Source organism: Mirounga angustirostris, unplaced genomic scaffold (assembly GCF_029215605.1).
Source record: "Mirounga angustirostris isolate CCGP_5_RB_7025 unplaced genomic scaffold, mMirAng1.0.hap1 SCAF_15, whole genome shotgun sequence".
NCBI classification, from domain to species: domain Eukaryota; kingdom Metazoa; phylum Chordata; class Mammalia; order Carnivora; family Phocidae; genus Mirounga; species Mirounga angustirostris.
The window spans coordinates 63491692-63514268 of record NW_026991723.1 but is presented as its reverse complement, the minus strand read 5'-3'; the positions used below and the strand labels follow the sequence as shown (position 1 = coordinate 63514268).

The window sequence follows — 22577 nt, the reverse complement described above, 5'->3', positions numbered from 1 at the left end:
CATTTTACTGATGAGTTTACTGGCAGGTGATCTGCCAGGTGGCTTGGTATAAGCAAAGCTATAATGCCAGAACCAAATGCTCAAGTCCAGAACTCCATATTTTTTACGAAAAATACCAAAAAGAGGTGTGACTACTAATTGACTAATGAATCTATTTGAACATATGGAGGACATAATCCACACATGGGTAATTCCCCTTTGAGCTTGGCCACAACACCCATCTAGACCAAAATTGAGAGTTCACTTGCAAATGATGGCTACAAATTTGCCCTTCATATGTTTTAGACACCAAACACCTAATTGGCCCTCGCTAAGAAACTACTTTCCTGCTGGGCAAGAGAAAAGAACTTAAAAATCCACAGCTGCCATGAGAATGACTTAAAAGGGAAAGCTGATAGAATCATATAAGCCCAGGGGAAAAAAAGGAATTTCCAAGGAAGTTATAAGGAAATGTATAGAATACTTGTGTTATCTTTAAGATTTTAAACATCAGAAATGAAACCAGCCGTATATTCATGTTTTCCTATGAACAAATGTAAATTACTATTTTATAAATGTAAATGACTATACTATTTAAACAAGAAGCTTGTGATTAAAGAGATTTATATTATGCTTAGTTCCTCTTTGTGATTATTGCTTTAAATCTAGCAAAAGAGATTCATCATTCTCCACTCTCACCTGGGGTTTAAAAGTAACTTTTAAAGGCTCAGGGGTGGGGATCTCTCCTCCTTCTATGGGAGGATACACCGCCCTGGCCTCCTCGTGGTCTGTTTCACTGAGCTCATCAGTGTAGAGCTCACTGATGGGGCCCAGAGACTTGCTCCTGGCAATGATGTCCACACCCATCTCCCTGACCTCCTCTGCATCTTCGGCCATAGTTTGGTCTTTAGCTTTCCGAAGGCTACGCATCTTAAAAGCTTCCCTTGAAGGAGCTGCATTAGAAATGGATTTCTTAAACCTTTCCCCTGACTGTTTCAGCCTCTCTCCCGACTGCCTTAACCTTTCTCCTGACTGCCTTAGCCTTTCTCTCCTCTCTGGGGTCACTATTCTTGTTCTAATTCTGTTCACTTTCTTGTCAAGATTCTGCCGTGTCTTCTGCATGTTTTCTTTGGAAAATGCCTTTTTGATATTATCAATGCGCTCCCTGCCTGACTTTCTAAGCCTGGCAGATTTGCTTTCTTCGACATAATATTCTTCATCTGAAGACAGATCTATTGGAGGGTCAAAGACATCATCATCGGTCTCTTGATTCTCAGTTAGGCTTCTGTCTTTAACAATAGACAGGGATGTCGGACACCGAGTCTCCTCCTGAAGGAGAGAAAAAGAAAGCACGTTAGATACCAGTTCTTTTACCTTCTGGCCATGCCTTTTCCATCTCCTCCATGGGCTGTGCACCCTGTCTGCTCCTTAACTGTTGGTTTTTCTCAGGGTTTCTCTCTCCTTGTCTCTCATTGCTTCATTTCCCAAGCTCAACTGGAGCAACCTGATCCACTCCTCTGCTTTCAGATCCAGTGCTAAGCAAACACCAGTTTTTATCTTCACCTCTCCCCTTCTCCTAAGATGAAGACACAATTCTAAATGACAAACAGATGTTACCTCGATGTAACAGAGACACCTCAAACTTAACATGTCCAGGAACGCCTGGGTGCCTCGGTTGGTTAAGTGTCCGACTCTTGGTTTCAGCTCAGGTCTTTTTTTTTTTTTTTAAAGATGTTATTTATTTATTTGAGAGAGCAAGTGAGAGAGAGCTAGACAGCACAAGCAGGGGGAGGGGCAGGGGGAAAGGGAGAAGCATGGGGCTCGATCCCAAGACCCTGGGATCATGACCTGAGCTGAAGGCAGATGCTTAACCAACTGAGCCACTCAGGCACCCCTCAGCTCAGATCTTAATCTCAGGGTCATGAGCTCAAGCCCTGCTTTGGGCTCCACGCTGGACATGGAGCCTACTTAAAAATAAATTAATTAAATAAAAATAAAAATAAACAAATAAAATTTAAAAAAGCATGTCCAAAAATTAAGGTCCACACAGCATCCTCTCCACAGCTGCTTCTTTTCCTGGGCCTCTCAGCACCAAGCCCCCTCTAGGTGTCACCCAAATAGAAATCTCAGAATTTTCAACCCAAGTATTTCCTCTCCTTCTCATCCCATATCCAACAGGTCACCAAGCACCATCGATAACACTGCTTAGTAACTCCTGCCCCTCCTCCTTCTTTCTTGCCTCTACCAAGGTCTTAATTCAGGTCTCTGTCATCTCAAGCCTGAACTTTTGCAATAATTCGTCTACCTCCAAAGCATCACCTAAGTACTCCACCCCCAAAATACTAGAACTCATGCAGCAATTCAGTAATGTGGCAGGATACAAAATCAATGCACAGAAATCAGTTGCTTTCCTATACACTAACAATGTAACTGTAGAAGGAGAAATTAGGGAATCGATTCCATTTACAATAGCACCAAAAACCTTAAGATACCTTGGAATAAACCTAACCAAAGAGGTAAAGGATCTATACTCTAGAAACTACAGAACAGTTATGAAGAAAATTGAAGAAGACACAAAAAGATAGAAAAACATTCCATGCTCATGGATCGGAAGATTAAACATTGTTAAAACGTCTATGCTACCCAGAGCAATCTATACCTTCAATGCCATCCCGATCAAAATACCAATGGCATTTTTCAAAGTGCTGGAACAAACAATCCTAAAATTTGTATGGAATCAGAAAAGACCCAAATCACCAAGGAAATGTTGAAAAAGAAAACCAAAGCTGGGGGCATCACATTGCCTGATTTCAAGCTATATTAAAAGCTGTGAGCATCACATTGCCTGATTTCAAGCTATATTACAAAGCTGTGATCACCAAGACAGCATGGTACTGGCACAAAAACAGGGATATAGACCAATGGAACAGAATAGAGAACCCAGAAACGGACCCTCAACTCTGGTTAACTAATCTTCGACAAAGCAGGAAAGAATAACCAATGGGAAAAGGACAGTCTCTTCAATAAATGGTGCTGATGGGGCGCCTGGGTGGCTCAGTCGTTAAGCATCTGCCTTCGGCTCAGGTCATGGTCCCGGGTCCTGGGATCGAGCCCCGCATCGGGCTCCCTGCTCAGCGGGGAGCCTGCTTCTCTCTCTCCCACTCCCCCTGCTTGTGTTCCCTCTCTCGCTGTCTCTCTCTCTGTCAAATAAATGAATAAAATCTTTAAAATAAATAAATAAATAAAATAAATGGTGCTGAGAAAATTGGACAGCCACATGCAGAAGAATGAAACTTGACCATTCTCTAACACCATTCACAAAGATAAACTCAAAATGGATGAAAGACCTCAATGTGAGACAGAAATCCATCAAAATCCTAGAGGAGAACATAGGCAGTAACCTCTTTGACATCGGCCACAGCAACTTCTTTCAAGATACATCTCCAAAGGCTAGTGAAACAAAAGCAAAAATGAACTTTTGGGACTTCATCAAGATAAAAAGCTTCTGCATAGCAAAGGAAATAGTCAACAAAACAAAGATGCAACCCACAGAATGGGAGAAGATATTTGCAAATGACATTACAGATAAAGGGCTAGTATCCAAGATCTATAAACAGCTTCTCAAACTCAACACCCAAAAAACAAATAATCAAGTCAAAAAATGGGCAGACATGAACAGACACTTCTCCAAAGAAGACATGCAAATGGCTAACAGACACATGAAAAAATATTCATCATCATTAGCCATCAGGGAAATTCAAATCAAAACCTGGGAAAAATTTCTAAAGCATAGCTCTGATCACATCCTTTCTCTACTTTAAAACTTTTGGGAACTCACCAATACTCACAGGAGAGAGTCAGTTCTTTAATATGATTAGAAGGCTCTTCAGTTTAAGCTAAACCTACTTTCCAGTCCAGCAACACACAACCACTCTCTGCTCCTCAAACACAGTGTTTTCATCTCTCCATGTCTTTGTATATTTTTTACTACCTTTTTTTTTTTTTACTTCTTTTAATGCCTTTCACCCCTTTCAGCTCTGTCAACAAAATCTTCAAGAATCAATTCAAATGTCCCCAACTTCCCCCCAAGAAGCTAATTCTTTCTCCAATTTACACCAGAATGACATGTACACACCTCTACTTACAATACTTAATCACTGTTTGAATTGAATTGGAAATCTACTCATTTATATACTGAGGCCTTCACTAAATAATAGGTTTGATGAAAGCAGAGATGTGTCCTATGTTTTACACCCAGTATCTATCAGAGAGCCTTGTACATAGTAGTTATACTCAATAAATGAATGTTCAATCAAATAGGGTATACACGTTCATTCAACAGTTTCTAAGCACCTACAATGCACCAGTCAATGTTCTAGGAACTGAGAACCTCCTGAGAAGAAAAGAGTAAAAGAGCTTATATTCTTGAAGAGAGAGAAATAAACAAGTTTAATATATAGTCTGTTGAATGGTGGTAAATGCTAAGATGAAATATAAAGTAGGGAAGGGGGATATGCAGTGACTAAGGAAGATGCTTAGAAAGTCCTCACTGATAAGATGACATCCTAGCCTAGACCAGAAGGTAATGCATATATTTGGGAGGAAAACCAAAATGGGCAAGGAAGGCGGCGGTATGGCAGAAGCAGAGAGGAAAGAGGATTAGAGAGGTAGTGGGAGGGCCAGCTCATGTAGGGTTCTGTATCCAATAATAAGAACCATGGCTCTTATTCTGAGTTTGATAGGAAGCCCTTTTATTTTTTTTAAGGATTTTATTTGTTTGAGAGAGGGCGCGCGTGCGCTTGCGCAACTGGGTAGGGGAGGGGCAGAGAGAGAAGCAGACTCCCCTCAGAGCAGGGAGCCCAATGTGGGGCTTGATCCCAGGACCCTGGGATCATGACCTGAACGGAAGGCAGACACTTAACCGACTGAGCCACCTGGACGCCCCTGCTTCCACATTTTTATAATGAAAATTCTTTTCACTAAACTGGTGCCCCTAATAGGAAGCCCTTTTAAAAGTTTTGAGAATAGTGACATGATTTGACCCATGCTGTAAAAGGATCGCTCTGGTGAAAACAGGCCCTAGGGCGTGAGATAAGAAGCAAGGAGAGTGCTTGGAGACCCCTGAGGTAAGTCAGATGAGAGATGCATGAGGATGCTGGCAGAGACCATGATGAGAAGCAGTCTGATTTCAGATCTCCTGGGATGGTAGGCGCTAACAGGACTTACTGCTAGATTTGTATGTGGAGTATCAGAGTCAAGGACGATTTTCAAGTACCTGGCCTGAGCAGCAGAAGGATGGATTTCCCATTAACTGACATGGGGAAGAAAGCACAACAAAGAGACTGGAGGGTAAGGTTGGGATCCAAGATGTCAAGTAGGCAGCTGGGTATATAAGCCTGGAATTCAGGAAAGAGGTCTGGACTAGAGATATAACTTTAGGAATCATTAATGTCAAGAACTAAAAATCATGAAACCAGATGAAGGAGACTCCTAAGAGATTGAGTGAATGGGTCAACACTCAATGTTATCCAAACTTCTTGGGGCCAAGGTAAATTTCAGAATTCAGAATATTCAGAATATTCAGATTTGGGGAAAAAATATATTACACTACATTCCCAGTCAGACCTTGGGAAGAAACAATTCTGTGAAATAATTATGAATATTCACTCTAAGGTGGGATAAACAGTATAAACAGCCTTGTGCTATTTCTGGTCAGTTTTGTCACCAATGGGTTCAGGTCAACCCGAGGTCTTGCTACCAGTATGTTATGGAAACTTCTTTAGAAATTTTTGGATTTTGGGGTTTAGACAGATAAATGGATTTTGAACCTGTAGGTAAAAAGGAAGAGATGAGAAAGAACTAAAAAGGAGAAATATCGGCCAGCAAAGCAGAAGGAAATCCAAGACAGCAGCACCCCCAAAGCCAAGGAAAAAGAAGTTTCAAGAAGAGAGGGAGAGACCAACTATGTCAGATGTGTCAAAGGATAAGGATGAGAATTTGATTTGGGAACAAGGCAGACACTGGAGACCTTGCAAACCAGCCCAGAAACACAGCTGCTAAAGAAACCCAAATATTTAGGGATTATTTCTAAAACTAAACAGGCAAAACTTTAAGGATCATGAGATTTTTTTAAGGGAACCCATGAGTTAAAATTTCTAAAAGAAACTATGCTCCTATTTGAGATCCAGATTAAATCTGTTCAGTCAAAAAAATTAATATGTAAGAAATAGGTTTATTCCAGGGGCACCTGGGTGGCTCAGTCGTTAAGCGTCTGCCTTCGGCTCAGGTCATGATCCCAGGTTCCTGGGATCGAGCCCCGCATCAGGCTCCCTGCTTCGCAGGAAGCCTGTTTCTCCCTCTCCCACCCCCACCCCCCGCTTGTGTTCCTTCTCTGGCTGTCTTTCTCTCTGTCAAATAAATAAAACCTTAAAAAAAAAAAATAGGTTTATTCCAAAACCCATCAGCCTAACAGTCAAGAAGGTCCTTGGAACCTTAATTTCTTTGGATACTTGCTTAAAATTAAATTCTTTGGCTACAGGATTGGAGAGTCTAGCAGCTTAAAAAAGAAGAAAAGGCAGGTGGGCATCTCATAACTCTCTGATGAATCAGTGAGAGGCAGCAAAATTATTCCTCTCCTTTCCTGACACCTGCTACATGGAGTAGCTTCAGCAACACCAAGTGGGTTGGTATGGCCTGAGAAGGTATAATTAGAATAGGAAGGAGCCAAAGAATAATTACTGCTTAGTAGGGGGAAAACCCTCACAATCTCACTATGAAGGAATAAGACATAGCTTAACTCAGGAATCATACACCCTTTTTTTCAATTGCACGAATTATACAAAATCACACTTAAAAACAAAACAGAGGTAGTCAGAGAAAGTACTTCTTACATGAATCTCTTTGTTGCAATTCCTACTGAGTCAGAGATACCATGAGTTAATGATGAATATACTGTAATAATAATTGAAGATTATGGGGTTGAGTTACAGCTGATTTTCAAATAATTATTATATATCTTTTTTAAAGATTTTACTTATTTATTTCAGAGAGAGAGCAAAGGTTGTGAGGAAGGGAGTGGGAGAAGCAGACTCCCCACTGAGCAGGGAGCCCAAGCCGGGGCTCAATCCCAGGACCCTGAGTTCATGACCTGAGCCAAAGGCAGACACTTAACCAACTGAGCCACCCAGGCGCCCCTTATTATATATCTTTTTATGTAAAAGTCCAGGTAAAACAATTTTTGTAACAAAGCGAGTACTATGGTCAGAGTAAAGTGGCTCTTATTGAGTATCAAAGTAACCTAGCTAGGGGACTTATGAATATAGAGAAGTCCAAGGCTTATCATTAGGGAATGGCCAAATATCTCATTTGGTAACTGCAGGCATGTGGTTTGTAAGCAAAATTGCTAGAAGAGATGGTATGACTGTTGGCTCTCATGAGGAGGTCATTAAGGTGAAAGTATGTTCAAAGAGAAATCATAATTGTATGAAAAAGAGAAGATAATTTTTTTTAATGCCAATGTCCAGGATTAGGTGAAAGTTCCTGTGGGAGATAAAATGCCAATAAAGACTACCCCCAAAAATGTATCCAGGGAAAACTTTTTGAGGAAAAATCCAAGTGGAAATAAAAGTATACTACAGCTGAATTACACCAGCTTCAAGTTAATTTTAATAGAACAGGTGATCTCAGTGTAACCACTTATACATATTAACTGTGAGAATGAAGTATAAGAATGAATTTTAACTAAATATAACCATGTGCATACCGTACAGTGTTCTAACAGCTAATGAATCATCAAATCCATTGTTATTTGCCATCATCTTTTCTCTACAAGCTCTACCATTATAAAAGACAGCAGCTGCTTATGGACAAACTGCTGCTTCCTCTGAACAACGTAATTTCATAGAACCTTCACAGCACTGTATCCTACAAAGAACAAGATCTGACTTAAATTAGCACCTCTCAGTAGCTTTTTCATACTATCTTCTACTTGTTCAACTCATTATAGAAACTCAGAAAAAAAAATAGCAAGTTTCAGGGAATAAACAGGTGAATATAGAAAACAATCTTAACTGTAAAAAAAACAAAAATTATGTCTATAGACAAGAGTCGATTAGAACTTTTCAGAAACTTCTTTCCTCTAGCCTTTGTAGATCTTGATTGGTACCTGGTCCACTCTTTGCACAAAGGTTCTCAGGAGAAATGTTAGATACCAAGAATGTTTCCTGGCATGCCCCATGCAAGTGAAGGGTGCAACATAACCCATTCCTGCTAATGCCCCTGGAAGGTGAACTGAAGAATGGATCCTACATTCTCTAGTACCAAATCTAGATCCCCATTATATACACTAACCCTGGGACTGGCCTCTTTTTCTTAAATAAAACAGGTTTTTTTTTTTTTTTTTTTTAAAGATTTTATTTATTTGCGAGAGAGAGAATGAGAGACAGAGAGCATGAGAGGGAGGAGGGTCAGAGGGAGAAGCAGACTCCCCGCTGAGCAGGGAGCCCGATGCGGGACTCGATCCCGGGACTCCAGGATCATGACCTGAGCCGAAGGCAGTCGCTTAACCAACTGAGCCACCCAGGCGCCCAAATAAAACAGGTTTTTAAAAACAGATCCCAAATACTACTCTGCCATCCCAGTGTAACTTTATCAGTCAACAGAGTACAATGGAGACTTAAAGTGTAGACAATGCTGTGGAGAATTATGGCCCACATCCCTCATGTCTTATAAATATCTGCCTACATAATCCAACTGTATTCCTATTTCATTTTGTTTTTACTCTTCGAAGGTTTTTTCCTATGCATAGGGGTATCCATCCATTTTAAAAATACACTGTGATTGTGTGTGTGTGTGTGTGCGTATACAGTGAATATCCCTGCACACATTCCTGATTTTATGCTTAGAAAAATTCTTTGACATGAAATTTGGGGGCCATTTGTGAAGGTTTGTGAAGGTTCTTAATAACATACTACCAAAACTTCCCTCCAGAAATGTTATGCCAGTTAATACTCCCACCAGAATATGAAAGTGCTTTTTTTTTTAACCCTTAAACTCTGAGTATATGTTTTAATAACTGAAAATACTTAAATAGGCAAAAATGGAATTCTGATCTTTTGTCTTTTATGAACAGTCTGATAACGACTTTCCTGTTTTTCTACCACAGGGGGAAGAGTTCAACTTTTCCCTTTTGTTTTGTAAGAGTCTTAAAATATATTACAGATACCATGCATTTTGCCATGGATGTGTTCCTATTTCAAAAAATATGAATGCCAAACGCAGAGTAATATAGGAATGTAGCGCAATGCACAATGCCACACTAAAACAGCTATATTAACTAAGCAGAGTCAAAAGACTGAATCATCAGAAGCAATTACTTCTATGACTCCAACATTTGTAAAACTGTAACAACTATAAAAACACCTGCCTGATTATTCGTTAAGAAACAGTTTTTCTGTAACCTACATATTACCACATGCAAAAAATCCAACAGACAAATAATATTCCGAAGAGTTTACATTTTACGGTTTAGAGCTTTTCAGGCTCTCCATGATAAAGCGGAAAACGACATTGTGGGACTACGGGTCCTCCATTTCTTTTTTTATACAACGAAGAGGTGTTTTAAACCAGAGGCTTCTTAGGTCTCTTCTAGAACTGATATTCTCAGTCTCCAAAAGGGCACCATGCTAAGATGGCTAATATGCTGAAAGAGCCGTACCAATATTAAGTTTCAAAGGCAAGAAATAGCCTCAGCTATGATCCACAGTTCCTATTACACAAAATAGTTGAGAAACTCCACGTACTGATAGGATAGCACATTAGTCAACACAGAAATGGCTTTATCCTGGGATTCTCGCTGATAAAGAACTCCACTCCATGAATATATACAATAGTTAGGATGTGATGCTGGAAAACTCATACGACTGGTTGGCAATTCAAGGATGTTAAGATTTTGCAATAATCAGACCAAACGCAGGTGGCAAGCTTACCTGGAATATGACCACACGAAATTTGTTTTTCTTCATTATTTCCTCTTGCTTGGATTCAACTTTTTTCACGTGAATTTGCTGCCTCTCTACCCGGGCCTTCACGTCTTTAATGTGAGCACTGATTTTTCGCGTTTTCTCAAACAACTTGTTAATGACGTAGGCTGTATTGCTGTGTGACTGTGAGAGCTTCAACAGGTCAATCTGGACGGACTTTACGGCATTTCCCATTTCCCTGTGTCTCTCCTCTAGTCTCTTCTGGCTTGCCTGCACGCTGTCCACGATGGTGGCTACTTTGTCCAGCACGGTCACAATGGTGAGAGCAGCGTCTTGGTCTTCATCTTCTGTAACGCTCGACAGGCGATTCTGGTGGATTTTATCTGCATTTGAAGCTGACCCATTATGTTCCATTTTAGTTATTTCTCAGTGAAAGATGTCCCGCCACAATCAGTTCTGGCGCTAAGAGTAAAAAGTTAGCTTGGTAACAGGCAACAGGGTTGTTTAAAGGGTTGGAAACCCCACCCCTGGAGACTGGTCAAGTATTTATAACTACAAATACCCACACATGACTGTTCTGCAACATGAACCCTTGTAGAGCACTGGGTACTGTTCCAAACATGCTTGGCGACTGACTAATGGACTCAAATAAGTCTGTGTGGAGAGAAGAGGAAAGCTTTAAAAAAAAAAAAAAAAAAGTTCCCCGAAGCCGCCATGTTACTAATATTAAGCCTAGAAGCCAAATGACCAGAAAAGCAAATGCTGCATGTTGGGCAAAGCTTCTGTCTTTAAATAATTTCAAGCAGTATTTGCAAAAGCAAAGGGGAATTTTGAACTGAAATCTTTTCCTACTTACTTCACATATTAAATGTACTGATTTATCAATAGGAAAGAACGTGGTAAATAAACACACCAAAACAGAGGCCATATAGTGAAAACATTATATTATAACATGCTTTTCCAAACCAAATATTAAAATTAATATTTAATTTTGAACATATTCTTAAATTCTACATGCATATATCTAAACTACAAGTTAAACAGCTGAATACATTCTACTCACACTTCAGATCTTTAAACACCAACAACCTATTAATACAGCTATTACTACAGGACAAATTTGGATAGAGGTCTTAGATAATTTTTAAGCTCACCTTAAGAGCACCAATCATTAACAATCATTTTTGCATTTTACTCACAAACACAGATACACTTTGTTTATTTATGTTAAAACAAATATTTTCTTAAAAACGAATGTGTATCAAGGTAGTTTAACTGATAGAGAAGGCTTTATTCCCATCTGTTTGTTAAACAGACTATTTTCACAATATCTAAAAATCTACTTTCCAGTGATCTGTTCCATCTTTGCTACCAGATACTTTTCCGAATTATCAGAATTATTTTTTCAAAGAGAGGAATAATCAAATTCCAATCCATACAACTTACAAATATTTTACATCTAACACACACAACTTTACAGTTCATGCGATAGGCAGTGTCTAAAAAATCAGTTACTAAATCTCAAAAACATTTAAATGTCTATTTAAACACAGTGTCTTCTAGATTTTTTTATCTTTTTTTTTTGTAAGAAAAGTAATCTGTAAACATCTTTACCTTTAGTTCATGCTTGGTCATTTGTTGTGGTCATTGTGGAAGAAGTGGGTATGACTTTATAACCATTTGTGAAGTGGTCCATCTTTGCAAAAATATTACATTCCATGGGTAAAGAACAAGTCTTAGAATTACCATGTGGTATAAATTTGTGAAATCAATTTCTGTATTTAAAAACATAAAACAAAGACTACTAAACAGTCCAAAACTGTTGTAGCTGAATATTCTAAATACGAGCCAACAGTACTACACTAAAAATGTCCAAAAATAAGGCCTCTGAAATAAATATTTCCATTCTTTAAAAAAAGACATAATAAATGTACATCACATGGTTAGTGTACATATAAAAGTCATCAGTTTAAACCATTCTGGATGACGTATCTGAAGTAAAATGACCTAGGTTTTGCTTCTGTCGCCGTCCTCTGTTGTTTTTAGGGCATTTTCTGTTGAGTTAAAAAAAAAAATAAAGAAAAGAAAAAGGTCATTTTGTTTAAGAGATTTCAAATGTTTCCAAAGTAATACACGTTTCACACACAAAGCCATATTAGGAAAGAGGATGCTGTTTGATGCAAGACAAGCTGAGGACCAACATGTCAGACTGCTGTCTTCCCTACACAGCTGGGAGGTGAGAGGGTTAGGTACGGGATGCAGGTGTGAGCACAAGCAAAGCTCACTCCTGGGTCTCTATTGCTGCATATGCCTCCCTGAGAGGAATCCCCGCCCTTCTTCTGACCTGGCAACTCCCTAGCCACAGTGACTGATAACACATAAACCTCGAACAGTAAAAAGGATCCTGGCCTATGTGCTTTTCCTGAGCATTAGGACACCCCCAAAATGACAAGAACAGCTTGGATGAAGGAGTAATTAGGAAGAAGTGTGCATGCACAGGAATGAATACGTAGGAAATGCTTAGTGATTTTAGACAATGACTCAAAAGAAGTTGTTCCACAGCCTGCTTGAGCAAACCACAGAACCCAATAAAGAACTGTCACGCCGGGGATAAGGGATAGTCCTTGACTCTGCTCTCATTTTACCGTACCTGTTTCTCCATGGTGGTATAAATCTCATTGTGTTGTACCCGCTCTTGTGTCTGCCCACTAGAATGCAAACACACGAGTGCTGTGGTATGCAACGTGGAACAAAGGCACTGGGATCAATTCTGGTAATTTTGAGCTTGGGCTCTGCTAAAAACTAGCTGTGCAACACCCTTTTCCCATATATGAAATATTAAAAATTGAACCAACCTCTAAGATCCCTGCCAGCAAGGAATTTATAATCTAATGGAAAGAAAGTCTTGCAACAAGGAGTGCTCCTAAAGTTCCATGTTTTTAATTCAGTTTCAAAAAGCACTGCTTTGCTTGACTTAAAAAGCTTTGATGGTAACACTTCCATTTCATATACTGTATTTCATAAATTTTATCTAATTCTCACTAAAAACATTCTGAGGGAGACAGTGATAGAATCATCTCCATTTCATGGTTGAGAGGCCAAGCAAACCTCTTTAACTGTCACCAACTCACCATGACATTGGAAGAGTTCCAACTCCCTGGAGCCATGGTTTTGTCATCTATAAAAAAAAGGGGGTTTGGCTAGGGTAATGCTTGAGGTCCCTGCTATTCTATCATTCTAAGAGTGTAAAAATATGAAAGAAGATTCCAAGCATAAAAGAAGAAAGTTTTACTCATGCAGTTTTGATACATGAGTCAGTGGGAACATCCTTTTAAAGGGAGATTCCTCACATGGGACAGCCACCATGGTATAAGTGAACAGCTGTCCCATAACGGACTATGTGGGAGAGGCACTCCTTAAAAATTCAGTGGAGCTAAGTCCAAGTACATGATTATAATATTCTAAATTCATGAAGCAAAACATTTGAGGGGAGAAAACACCACAATAAGAAGACAGGCTGCCAGGAGAAATGTAGGATAAATTCAACAAGATGGCCCTTCAGTCACGGAGACGATGGGCAGTGAAGACAGTGTAACATGGTTGCAAAAACACTGTGATGTTCAAAGTGTCTGTGAAGGTTGCAAATGGATCTGGGATATCAGCTAGAAGGCACGGACTTGAAAACTATCTATCAGGTAATTTTAACTTAGTAGAATTAGAATTTAGAAGATTATAGCACACTGAGAACAGAAGCAAAGAGCTAGATAAAAGGCTGGATTAGGATTTGTAAAAGGGCTTAACTATCTCCCTGATCTTAAGTAAGGTATTTCCCCCATCCAGGCTCTCAAGTTTCCTTACTTCTCTAGAACAGAAGGGGTTGACTCAAAGTTGCTTCCTGCTGACTCAACCATCCTCTGATCTTCTTAAAGATGACACTATCACCGGGCCTCAAAAGCCTCCCTCATCTTTACCTTATTTCTTTCTCTCACCCTCCATATAAAGCCTCCCTCATCTTTACCTTATTTCTTTCTCTCACCCTCCATATAATTCATTACTCCACTCCAGCTTTCCTCGAATAATGTCCTATATGGTTCCCCTGACCTCCAGTGAAATTTTGCAGATGACACTCAGATCAATGCTCTGAAAAAAATGATTCATACCAAGTCGTCCCCCTGACTGTTCAAAAATCAAGTCTGAACCTTGCTCCCACGCAATGGTCATACCTGGCAAATAATTTTCTGAGATGACTCAACATGGACCCTCCTCTTGAAGGTTCAGTGGAAAGAGGAATGCTCTGGAAATAAGGCAGCACTGAATCCAAATCCAGGCACTTCCACTTACTAGTTGGATGACCACAGGCAAATTACTTAACTTCTAAGCCTATATTAAATGGCCACAGGCAGCCCTGCTGTTATATGGGTTTCTTCTATTTGCCCTTTCTGCTGTCATTATTTTTTAATCATTTCATCCCTATTTTAATCTACTGCCCAATTTTTTTTAAGATTTTATTTATTTGACAGAGAGAGACACAGCATAGAGAGGGAACACAAGCAGGGGGAGTGGGAAAGGGAGAAGCAGGCTCCCCGCGGAGCAGGGAGCCCAATGCAGGGCTCGATCCCAGGACCCTGGGACCGTGACCTGAGCCAAATGCAGACGCTTAATGACTGAGCCACCCAGGTGCCCCATCTACTGCCCAATTTTATACTCAATAGTCTTGCCTAAGGGCAGATCATCTGTCCTGTGGAATAAAGTCCACTGAGAGGGCGCCTGGGTGGCTCAGTTTGTTGGGTGTTTGCCTTCAGCTCAGGTCATGATCTCAGGGTCCTGGGATCAAGACCCACGTCAGGCTCCCTGCTCAGCGGGGAGCCTGCTTCTCCCTCTCCTCCCTGTTCCTGTTCTCTCTCACTATCTCCATCTCTCTCTCTCAAGTAAGTAAATTAAATATTTTAAAAAAAGCTACCAATTTAAAATTAAATAAATAAAGTCCACTGACTTCAGCACCTTAATTTTATGAAAAGTACCTGTTACTCAGAGAACATTTTTTTTTTATAATTTCTAGATTTATCATTTCAGCTCCAGATGGCTCAGAGTACTGAAGGTCTGGCTTCTATCCAGATCTTGGATAGAAGAGTCATAAATCCATTATGGCCTGCCAATATCTGTACTTGATATGCTCCGATCCTCTGCCCAGAATAATGCAGAAAAGTGCAGAGATGATGTTGATGGGACTTCTGAACCAAATCTTAAAGGAGGTATGAAGAGCCATGCAAGAAAAAAGATATGACACTGGGAAGCAGAAAGACAATACGAACTGGATTTAGTTTGACTTTTCTTGGGCCCAGAATTGGAATTATACATTTCCACTCAGTTTGGAAAACACCCATTTTATGCCCACTGTAATCCAAGTATGTCTTTTAATTTGGAGTTTAGTCATGATAAATGCCAACTGTTTTAGTTATGATGGAGAATTTTAGAGATGACTTATGATTGTATCCCAGAAAACGAAGTAATGTTAAGACAATGACATAATAAGGAAAGCAGTTTTCTTTAATCTCTGGTTTCTTCCTTTCTTACTATATTTACTATGGATAAAGTATATTCTTGGGGCATAAAACACCTTCCAGTTCCTCAGAGCTTTAAAAATCTCAGCACGGTCCTTCTGCTATTACCATCATCATCCCCGAGTGCGGTTCTAAGGTCCCTGAATTCCTTTATGCTACTGAATATTCTCATGCTCCCTCTGCATGCAGCCCAGCTATGCCTGTAACCCTGAGAATGAGTTCTTGCTCATATTCTAAAGCAGCAAGATAAGGAGAGGCCAGACCACATGGAAACCTTGGGCAGCTGATCCCAGGACTTTTTCCCCACGGACTAGAGGACTTAAAGCACCTATCGCTCTGAGTATGCTTCAAGGCTCTCCTTTAATTTAACAGCTACCCACCTCTGATTTAAGTTCGGTGTTTCTTAGGTCATTACCTACCTTGTTATGCACATGACAATCGCTACTATAATGGCAATCTGTACAGCTCCAATGATCGCTGCAATAAGAACATGAGTGAGCTTTTGCCTACTTGGCACAACATAAAGAATACTAAAGTCCGTGTTTTCACAGTGCTGTCCAGTATAGCCAGATTCACATCTGAAAGGGGGAGGGGTGAAAGATTCCTATGAGAATTACGAATTTCAGTAATTCTAGGTTTTAAAATCAAAAACATAAGAAAGAATGATAAATTCATACTGAAAAACCATTGCCATTTACGTACTTGCTTAAACTCTATTCAATACGTCTATTTCGCATAGTGCTTCTTTTATCTATCATTATAGGACATTAATTTTTAAGTTGCTGAATGGTCTTTATTACCTTTATTTTAAAAATAGGTACATACTAGTACATTCAGTGGCTAGAATATAGCTAACATCTATTCCCTCACTCTAAGACACGTCAGTTATCTTCCATTTTCCACAATTATGAATGAGGTAGGGCAAACATTTGTTGAGTGTGCACATTTCTATATTTAGTGTTATTCCTTAGGCTAGGTACTTGGAAATGGGATGACTGAATAAATAGGTATAAACATTTACAGTTCTCTGAACATAGCACCAAATTATATTCAACACACTTTCAGTATACATAAATATAATCATTTAAGATGTGGGGGGGAAGGAGAAAAATAAGTTATTAATGACAGAAACAGAGCCAAGCAGCCAAGTAGGTGCTAATCTTAGAAATTATCTGAATTCCAAGTAAAAGTAAATAAAAAGGCAACAACATCAGCTCATAATAATAATTTGACAGGGGGAAACATTTAAGATATTGAACAGAAATTTCACGTTTTAGCTGACAGAAGTGTAATGTATAAATTAGCCAGCCTTCAGTAAGAGCTGATTAATAAAACCTCTGAAGTGTAAGGATACTGTAGTTATTAACATCCCACACCTCATTTCAAAAAAAGATTTTTTAATAGAGCACACATAAAGAAACCCGGGAGTAGGGAAATAGGAAGCCAGGGGTGATGTGAGTCCACTAATCTCATCCCTGAGATTCCTATACACCCGCCAGAAAGTTTCACACTGAGCTCTAAGTTTACTAGCAGACCAAAAAAAAAAAAAAAAAAAAAAAGTAGTAAGGTAGATTTATAGATCATGGAATGGAATTGAGAGCCCAGCAATATACCCATATATCTACGGTCAACTGATTTTTAACAAGGGTGCTAAGACTATTCAATGAGAAAAAATAATCTCTTCAACAAAAACTACTGGGACAACTGGACATCCACATGTGAAAGAATGAAGCTGGACCTTTTCTTCACAACATACACAAAAAATAATTCAAAATGCATCACAGTTCTAAATATAAGAGCTACAACTATAAAACTCTTAGGAAAACAAAAAAAGAAATAAATCCTCATGATCTGGATTGGGCAATGTTTTCTTAGATATGATACCAAAAGCACAAGCAACAACAAAAAAGTTAAACTGGATTAAATCAAAATTAAAATCTTTGTTTAAGGATGCTATCAAGAAAGTGAACAGATAACCAAAAGAACAGGAGAACATTTTTGCAAATTATTTATCTGATTAGAGACTTGTATCTAGAATACATTAAAAAACTATTACAAACTCATTAACAAAAAGAAAAAAAAATTACAAAATGGGCAAAAAATCTGAATAGACATTTTTCCAAACAAGATATACAAATGGCAAATAAGCCCATGAAAAGATAGCAACATCATTAGCCACCATGGAAATGCAAATCAAAACCACAATAAGATACCACTCCATACCCACTAGAATGGCCAGAAGCAGAAAGTCAGATAATATCTGTTGGAAAAGATACTGTAGGGAATGAAAAATGGCCAAGCCACGTTGAAAAACAGTCTGGCAGTCCTCAAAAGTTAAACCCAGAGTTACCATTTGGCCCAGCAATTCCATTCCTGGACACTTACCTAACTGAAAGCAACACAAGTCCACACAAAAACTTGCAAACAATTATTCAGGGCAGCATTATTCATTAATAGCCAAAAAGTGGAAACAATCCAAATATTCAATTGGTAAGCAGATTATAAAATGCGGTATTATAAGGAACAAAGTACTGACACACACTACAACATGGATAAACCTTGAAAACATGATACTCAGTGAAAGAAGCCAGATACAGAAGACCACATTCTACAAGTCCACTTAAATGAAATGTCCAGAACAGGCAGATCGATAGAGACAAAACAGATTAGTGATTGTCTAAGACTACGGGGAATAGGGAGATTTGGGAGTAATAGTTAAAGGACACAGTTTCTTCTGGGGGTGATAAAATGTTCTAAAATTGATTGTGGGGATTGCAAAGCTGAAAAAAACACTAAATACTAAAAACCACTGGTTTAAAAAAAAAAAAGAAGAAGAGGGGCACCTGGGTGGCTCAGTCAGTTAGGCATCTATCTGCCTTCAGTTCACGTCATGACCCTGAGATCCTGGGATGGAGCTCCAAGTCAGCTTCCCTACTCAGAAGGGAATCTGCTTTTCCCTCTCCCTCTGCCCCTCCCCCTGCTAGAGCACACACTCTCTCTCTCATATAAATAAATAAAACCTTAAAAAAAAGAATGAAAAAGAATAAATGAAAAAAAGTGGTAAAATCATTAACATAAAATACAATCTCCACAAAATAAAATCAAACCAGTTGTTCAAAAGAACCACAGTGACTATCATAATTAGATTCAAGGGGATTTTATCTCATTGGTCCTGATTTAAAGAGGGCACTTTCTGATACAGAGAACATCAACCTCAACAATATAGCTGTAATAAATTCAACAATATAATGAAATCTTATAGGATTTTTTAAAATAATGCCTTTTGTGGTAGGCTAATGGTGAAAAGTCAAAACTCAATAAAATAAAAACAGTTCCATGGGGAGCTGTAACAGTGTCCTAGATATGCAGCTCTCTGACAGTTTAGCTTAATCCAAAGATTACAATCAGAATATCAAAAAGAATGTATAGGCCATATATTATTCAGGCAATCCTCTTTAGATATTATATTCTGCAACTGACTTTTGGGTTATACTCTCCAAATATCTGAAGTAATAACTTCTAGGGTGTTACTACTACTTCTGTTATTGATTAAAGGCAGATCCAGGCATTTGGTCCTCTACACTCTCTACTCTTTCATCCCACACGCCGTCCATAATAATCTCATCCACCACCATGGCCTCATGTGCTGATTCATCAACTCATCTATTTACTGAGCATCTGACATGTGCCAAGTACTGTAGTGGATATTTGGGATACATCAGTGAGCAAAACAAATGAAGATCCCTGATCCGGTTAACCTCTAACTGGGGGAGGGAGGGTCAATAAATATGATAAGTAAATTAAATGGTATTCTTAGAGGCTGATATGTACTACACAAAGAGAGAGAAGAGAGTCCGTTAAGGGAAATGATGAGTGTCAGTTATAGGCCAGGAAGGGAGGGTTGCAATTTTAAACAAGATGGTCAGGGTAGTCTTTGTTAAGAAGGTGATGTGTGAGTGGAGACGTGAAGGAGGTGAGGGAACCTGCCATGTGGACAACAGGAAGGAGAACACAACGGAGAAAGGAAGAGTCCGTGCAAAGACCTTGAGGAGGGGGCATGAGACATGGCATGTCCAAGAATAGCAAGTGTGGCTGGCATGGAGTGGGCAAGTTGAAGGGAAGCAGGGGACCAAGACAGAGAGGTGAAGGGGCCAAATTGTATAGGGCTTCTGCACTCAGTGACATGGAGGAGCCACTGAGAAGGTTTTACCAGAGACATGACATGAAAGGACTTTCATTTGAAAAGTCTCCACCCAGCTGCTGTGTTGAATATGAACTGTAGGATACAATCAAGGAGGCTGTTCCAATAATGCCAGAGAGAAAAAATGGTGACCTGGACTAGGAATAGCAGTGGCAATCGTGAGAAGAACTCAAATTCTGGATATATTCTGAAATAGAGATAATAGGATTTCTCAAATGACTGGATATGGAGTATGAGAGAGAGAAGTCAAACATGTATCAGAAGTCTTTCATCTGAGCAAAGGAAAAGGTGGAGTTGGCATCAACAGAGATGAAGAAGGTTGCAGGTAGAGCAGGTTTAGGGGAGGGAAGGCAGATCAGATCATCAGCTTAGGTCCTATTGAAACTGAGGAGTCAAGACATCCATGCAAAAATGTCAAAGAGCGAGAGTCTATGAGTCTATGAGTCTCAAGTTGAGGAGAGAGGTCTGGGATTTATGCAAATTAGGAGTAATCAGCATATGTCATGGCAAGCCTTGAGGCTGGGTGGCATCACAAAGGAAGAGGACCAGGACTAGACTCTGCTGCATTCCAACATGGAGAGGTCAGGGAGCAAAGGGGAACTAACCAAGAAGATGCAAGGGAATGGCCAGTGAGGCAGCAGAAAACAGAGAGAGAATGCAATACCTAGATCCAAGTGAAGAAATGCTTACCACACAGGAGGGAGCAATCAACCATATCAAATGCTACTGGTTGTTGAAAAGCTTATTCAGGTGGATTCAAGAGAGATGGGAAGTGAGGAGCTGGAAACAGAGCACAGGCAATTCTTTTGAGTTCTACAAAGAAAAGAAATGGGATGGTCGCTGGTAGGACAGTGAGGGTTTTTTTCCAAGATAGAAGAAATGAAAATATAAATATATTTTTAATTATATATACATATAAGAATATAAATAAACACAAATATATATAAATTATATATATATATATAAAAGAATATATGAAACAGAAAAGGGGGGAGTATTTCTGGGAGGTGAGAGTAAAAAGTCTGTGGGAGTTCTCTTCACATTGCTTCAGTGTTCTCAGTGAACTTGGAAACAAGATGATCAGCTAAGGATGATGGGGTACTGACAATCTGAAGAGAAGGGTGACAGTAGAAAGCTGGCATCTAGAACAGGAGAATGAATGGACTGCAGTTCACAAGTTCAACTTGGCAGCTTGTAGGCCCCACTTTGAGTATAAACATCAGGGAGATGCGTTAACCTGGTGGTGTGCTTTTCAATAGCCATGTTCAGCCGGATGAGTAGGCCATATAGCTGTATACATATACAGCAGGTCGGAAGGCATGAATCAGGATTATAGTTTTGTCAAGTGAGTATGATAAAGCAAGAGAGGAACTACCATGACTAACCATGGAGTTTAAGCTGAATAAGGAGGGGATGAAGACATGCAAGGGGCGAGGGACGGGGGGAAAAGGTGATAAAATTGATAAACTGGAGGCCTAGAGGCATGGAAGCAAGGCTGGGTAGGAGCTACAAGGGATATGCTAGGGAAGAATGATTCCCAAACGCAGGCCTCCAACCTGCATCTGTCTCATGAATTCTCAAACCAATACATATCCAGCAGCCTACTAGACTTCCATAAGTGGATCCCTCACAGGTACCTGAGACCAAGCATATTACGCTGAACATCATTTACTCCCAAAGCTCCTCCCTCTTCCCATTCCCTTTCTCCACTCAATTCTGCCTTAGCCAGAAACCAGGAGATGCTCTTGACTCTTCCTTCCCATGACCCACCACCAGCTCCCACATACCCAACTGGTCACCAAAATCTAGGGGTTGAATCACCCCATCTTCTCTCTGCAATTCTTCTGCCGATCTCACTGCCACTGTAACTCCTTTACTTAGTTCAGGTTCTCACTCCTTACTAACATTCAGTCTCCTGATCCATTTTCCACAAAACCACCAGAGTGGCTTTCAGATCTGATCACAACTTTCTAAACTTAAATCCTTAAGTGGCTTCTCACTGCCTTTAAAATAAAGGGCAAGCTCCTGGGCTGGAAAAATCTTCCTGTGTAAGACCTGCCCCTCTTCTCATGATGTCGATTGCCCTCTTCAGGTTCAAGTTCCTTGTCTGAAGTCCCAAATCATCTCCTGTATATCTATCTATGTATGGCAGCATTTTTCATATTATATTTTAACTGCTTTATTATTAGTCTCTTCTACCAAATGGTAGTTTTTTTTTGGAAGCCAAGATCCCTGGATTCCTGTCATATTTGAATTTGAGACCCAAGGGCCAGGAAGAATTTGACACAAAGTAAGTAATAAATGAACAAACAAATTAATGGTGGGATAATGCTAGAAAATTCTAACCTAATAATAGGACTGTGGCTAACAGTTGTTCATCCCTGCCTGCTTACTGCTACCCAAACACATCCACCCACTAGTCGGAAGTACATGTGATGTTATGGCCTGATTCTTGTAGACTTTGTAAATGCTTAGACAAAGAGAAAGATCAACTGCTTTTTAGGAGTTATAAGAGTGCAGAAAAGAGATTCTTTGGCATTTAAGAAACAACTCTGGTCTGGAGAAGAAGGATAAGTTGATCATCATCACATGGCATTCAAAAAATAATTACTGAGTAGCTACTGGGCTAGGTCCCACCCTAGGCACTGGGAAGACAGGGTTAGGAAGACAGAATCCCTCACTGAACAGCACTTACAACCTACTAACGTCAACCACAATTTATCAAATACATACTGAGGACCAGGTATTGTGCTAATAAGCACTTTGCATATATTATCTCATTTAATTTTAGCAACAGTTTAAATTTAGCAACTATTTTAGGAGACAGGTACTATTATTATAATTTTAGAAATGAGA

At 39.5% G+C, this 22577-nt stretch overlaps 2 protein-coding genes across 3 annotated transcripts in view; both read right to left on the bottom strand.

Annotated features, from left to right (window-relative positions):
* Positions 1 to 507: 507 nt before the first annotated feature.
* On the bottom strand, positions 508 to 10473 carry CAVIN4 (caveolae associated protein 4). Its single transcript, XM_045882792.3, has 2 exons — positions 9966 to 10473; positions 508 to 1308 (listed from the first exon to the last, which is right to left on the bottom strand). The coding sequence occupies exons 1-2, from the start codon at positions 10371 to 10373 to the stop codon at positions 631 to 633; spliced, it is 1086 nt and encodes a 361-aa protein (XP_045738748.1). The 5' UTR covers positions 10374 to 10473; the 3' UTR covers positions 508 to 630.
* Positions 10474 to 10888: 415 nt separating this feature from the next.
* Positions 10889 to 22577, bottom strand: part of TMEFF1 (transmembrane protein with EGF like and two follistatin like domains 1) — a 90712-nt gene continuing 79023 nt past the window's right edge. Inside the window, exons 9-11 of one of the 2 annotated variants that reach the window (XM_045882788.2) lie at positions 15940 to 16098; positions 12610 to 12667; positions 10889 to 12013 (exon numbers count right to left, since the gene is read on the bottom strand). In XM_045882788.2, the coding sequence (XP_045738744.1) occupies positions 12002 to 12013; positions 12610 to 12667; positions 15940 to 16098 (229 nt within the window). In that variant the 3' untranslated portion in view covers positions 10889 to 12001. The remainder of the gene's footprint in view (positions 12014 to 12609; positions 12668 to 15939; positions 16099 to 22577) is intronic. The other variant, XM_045882787.2, reaches the window with a different exon arrangement.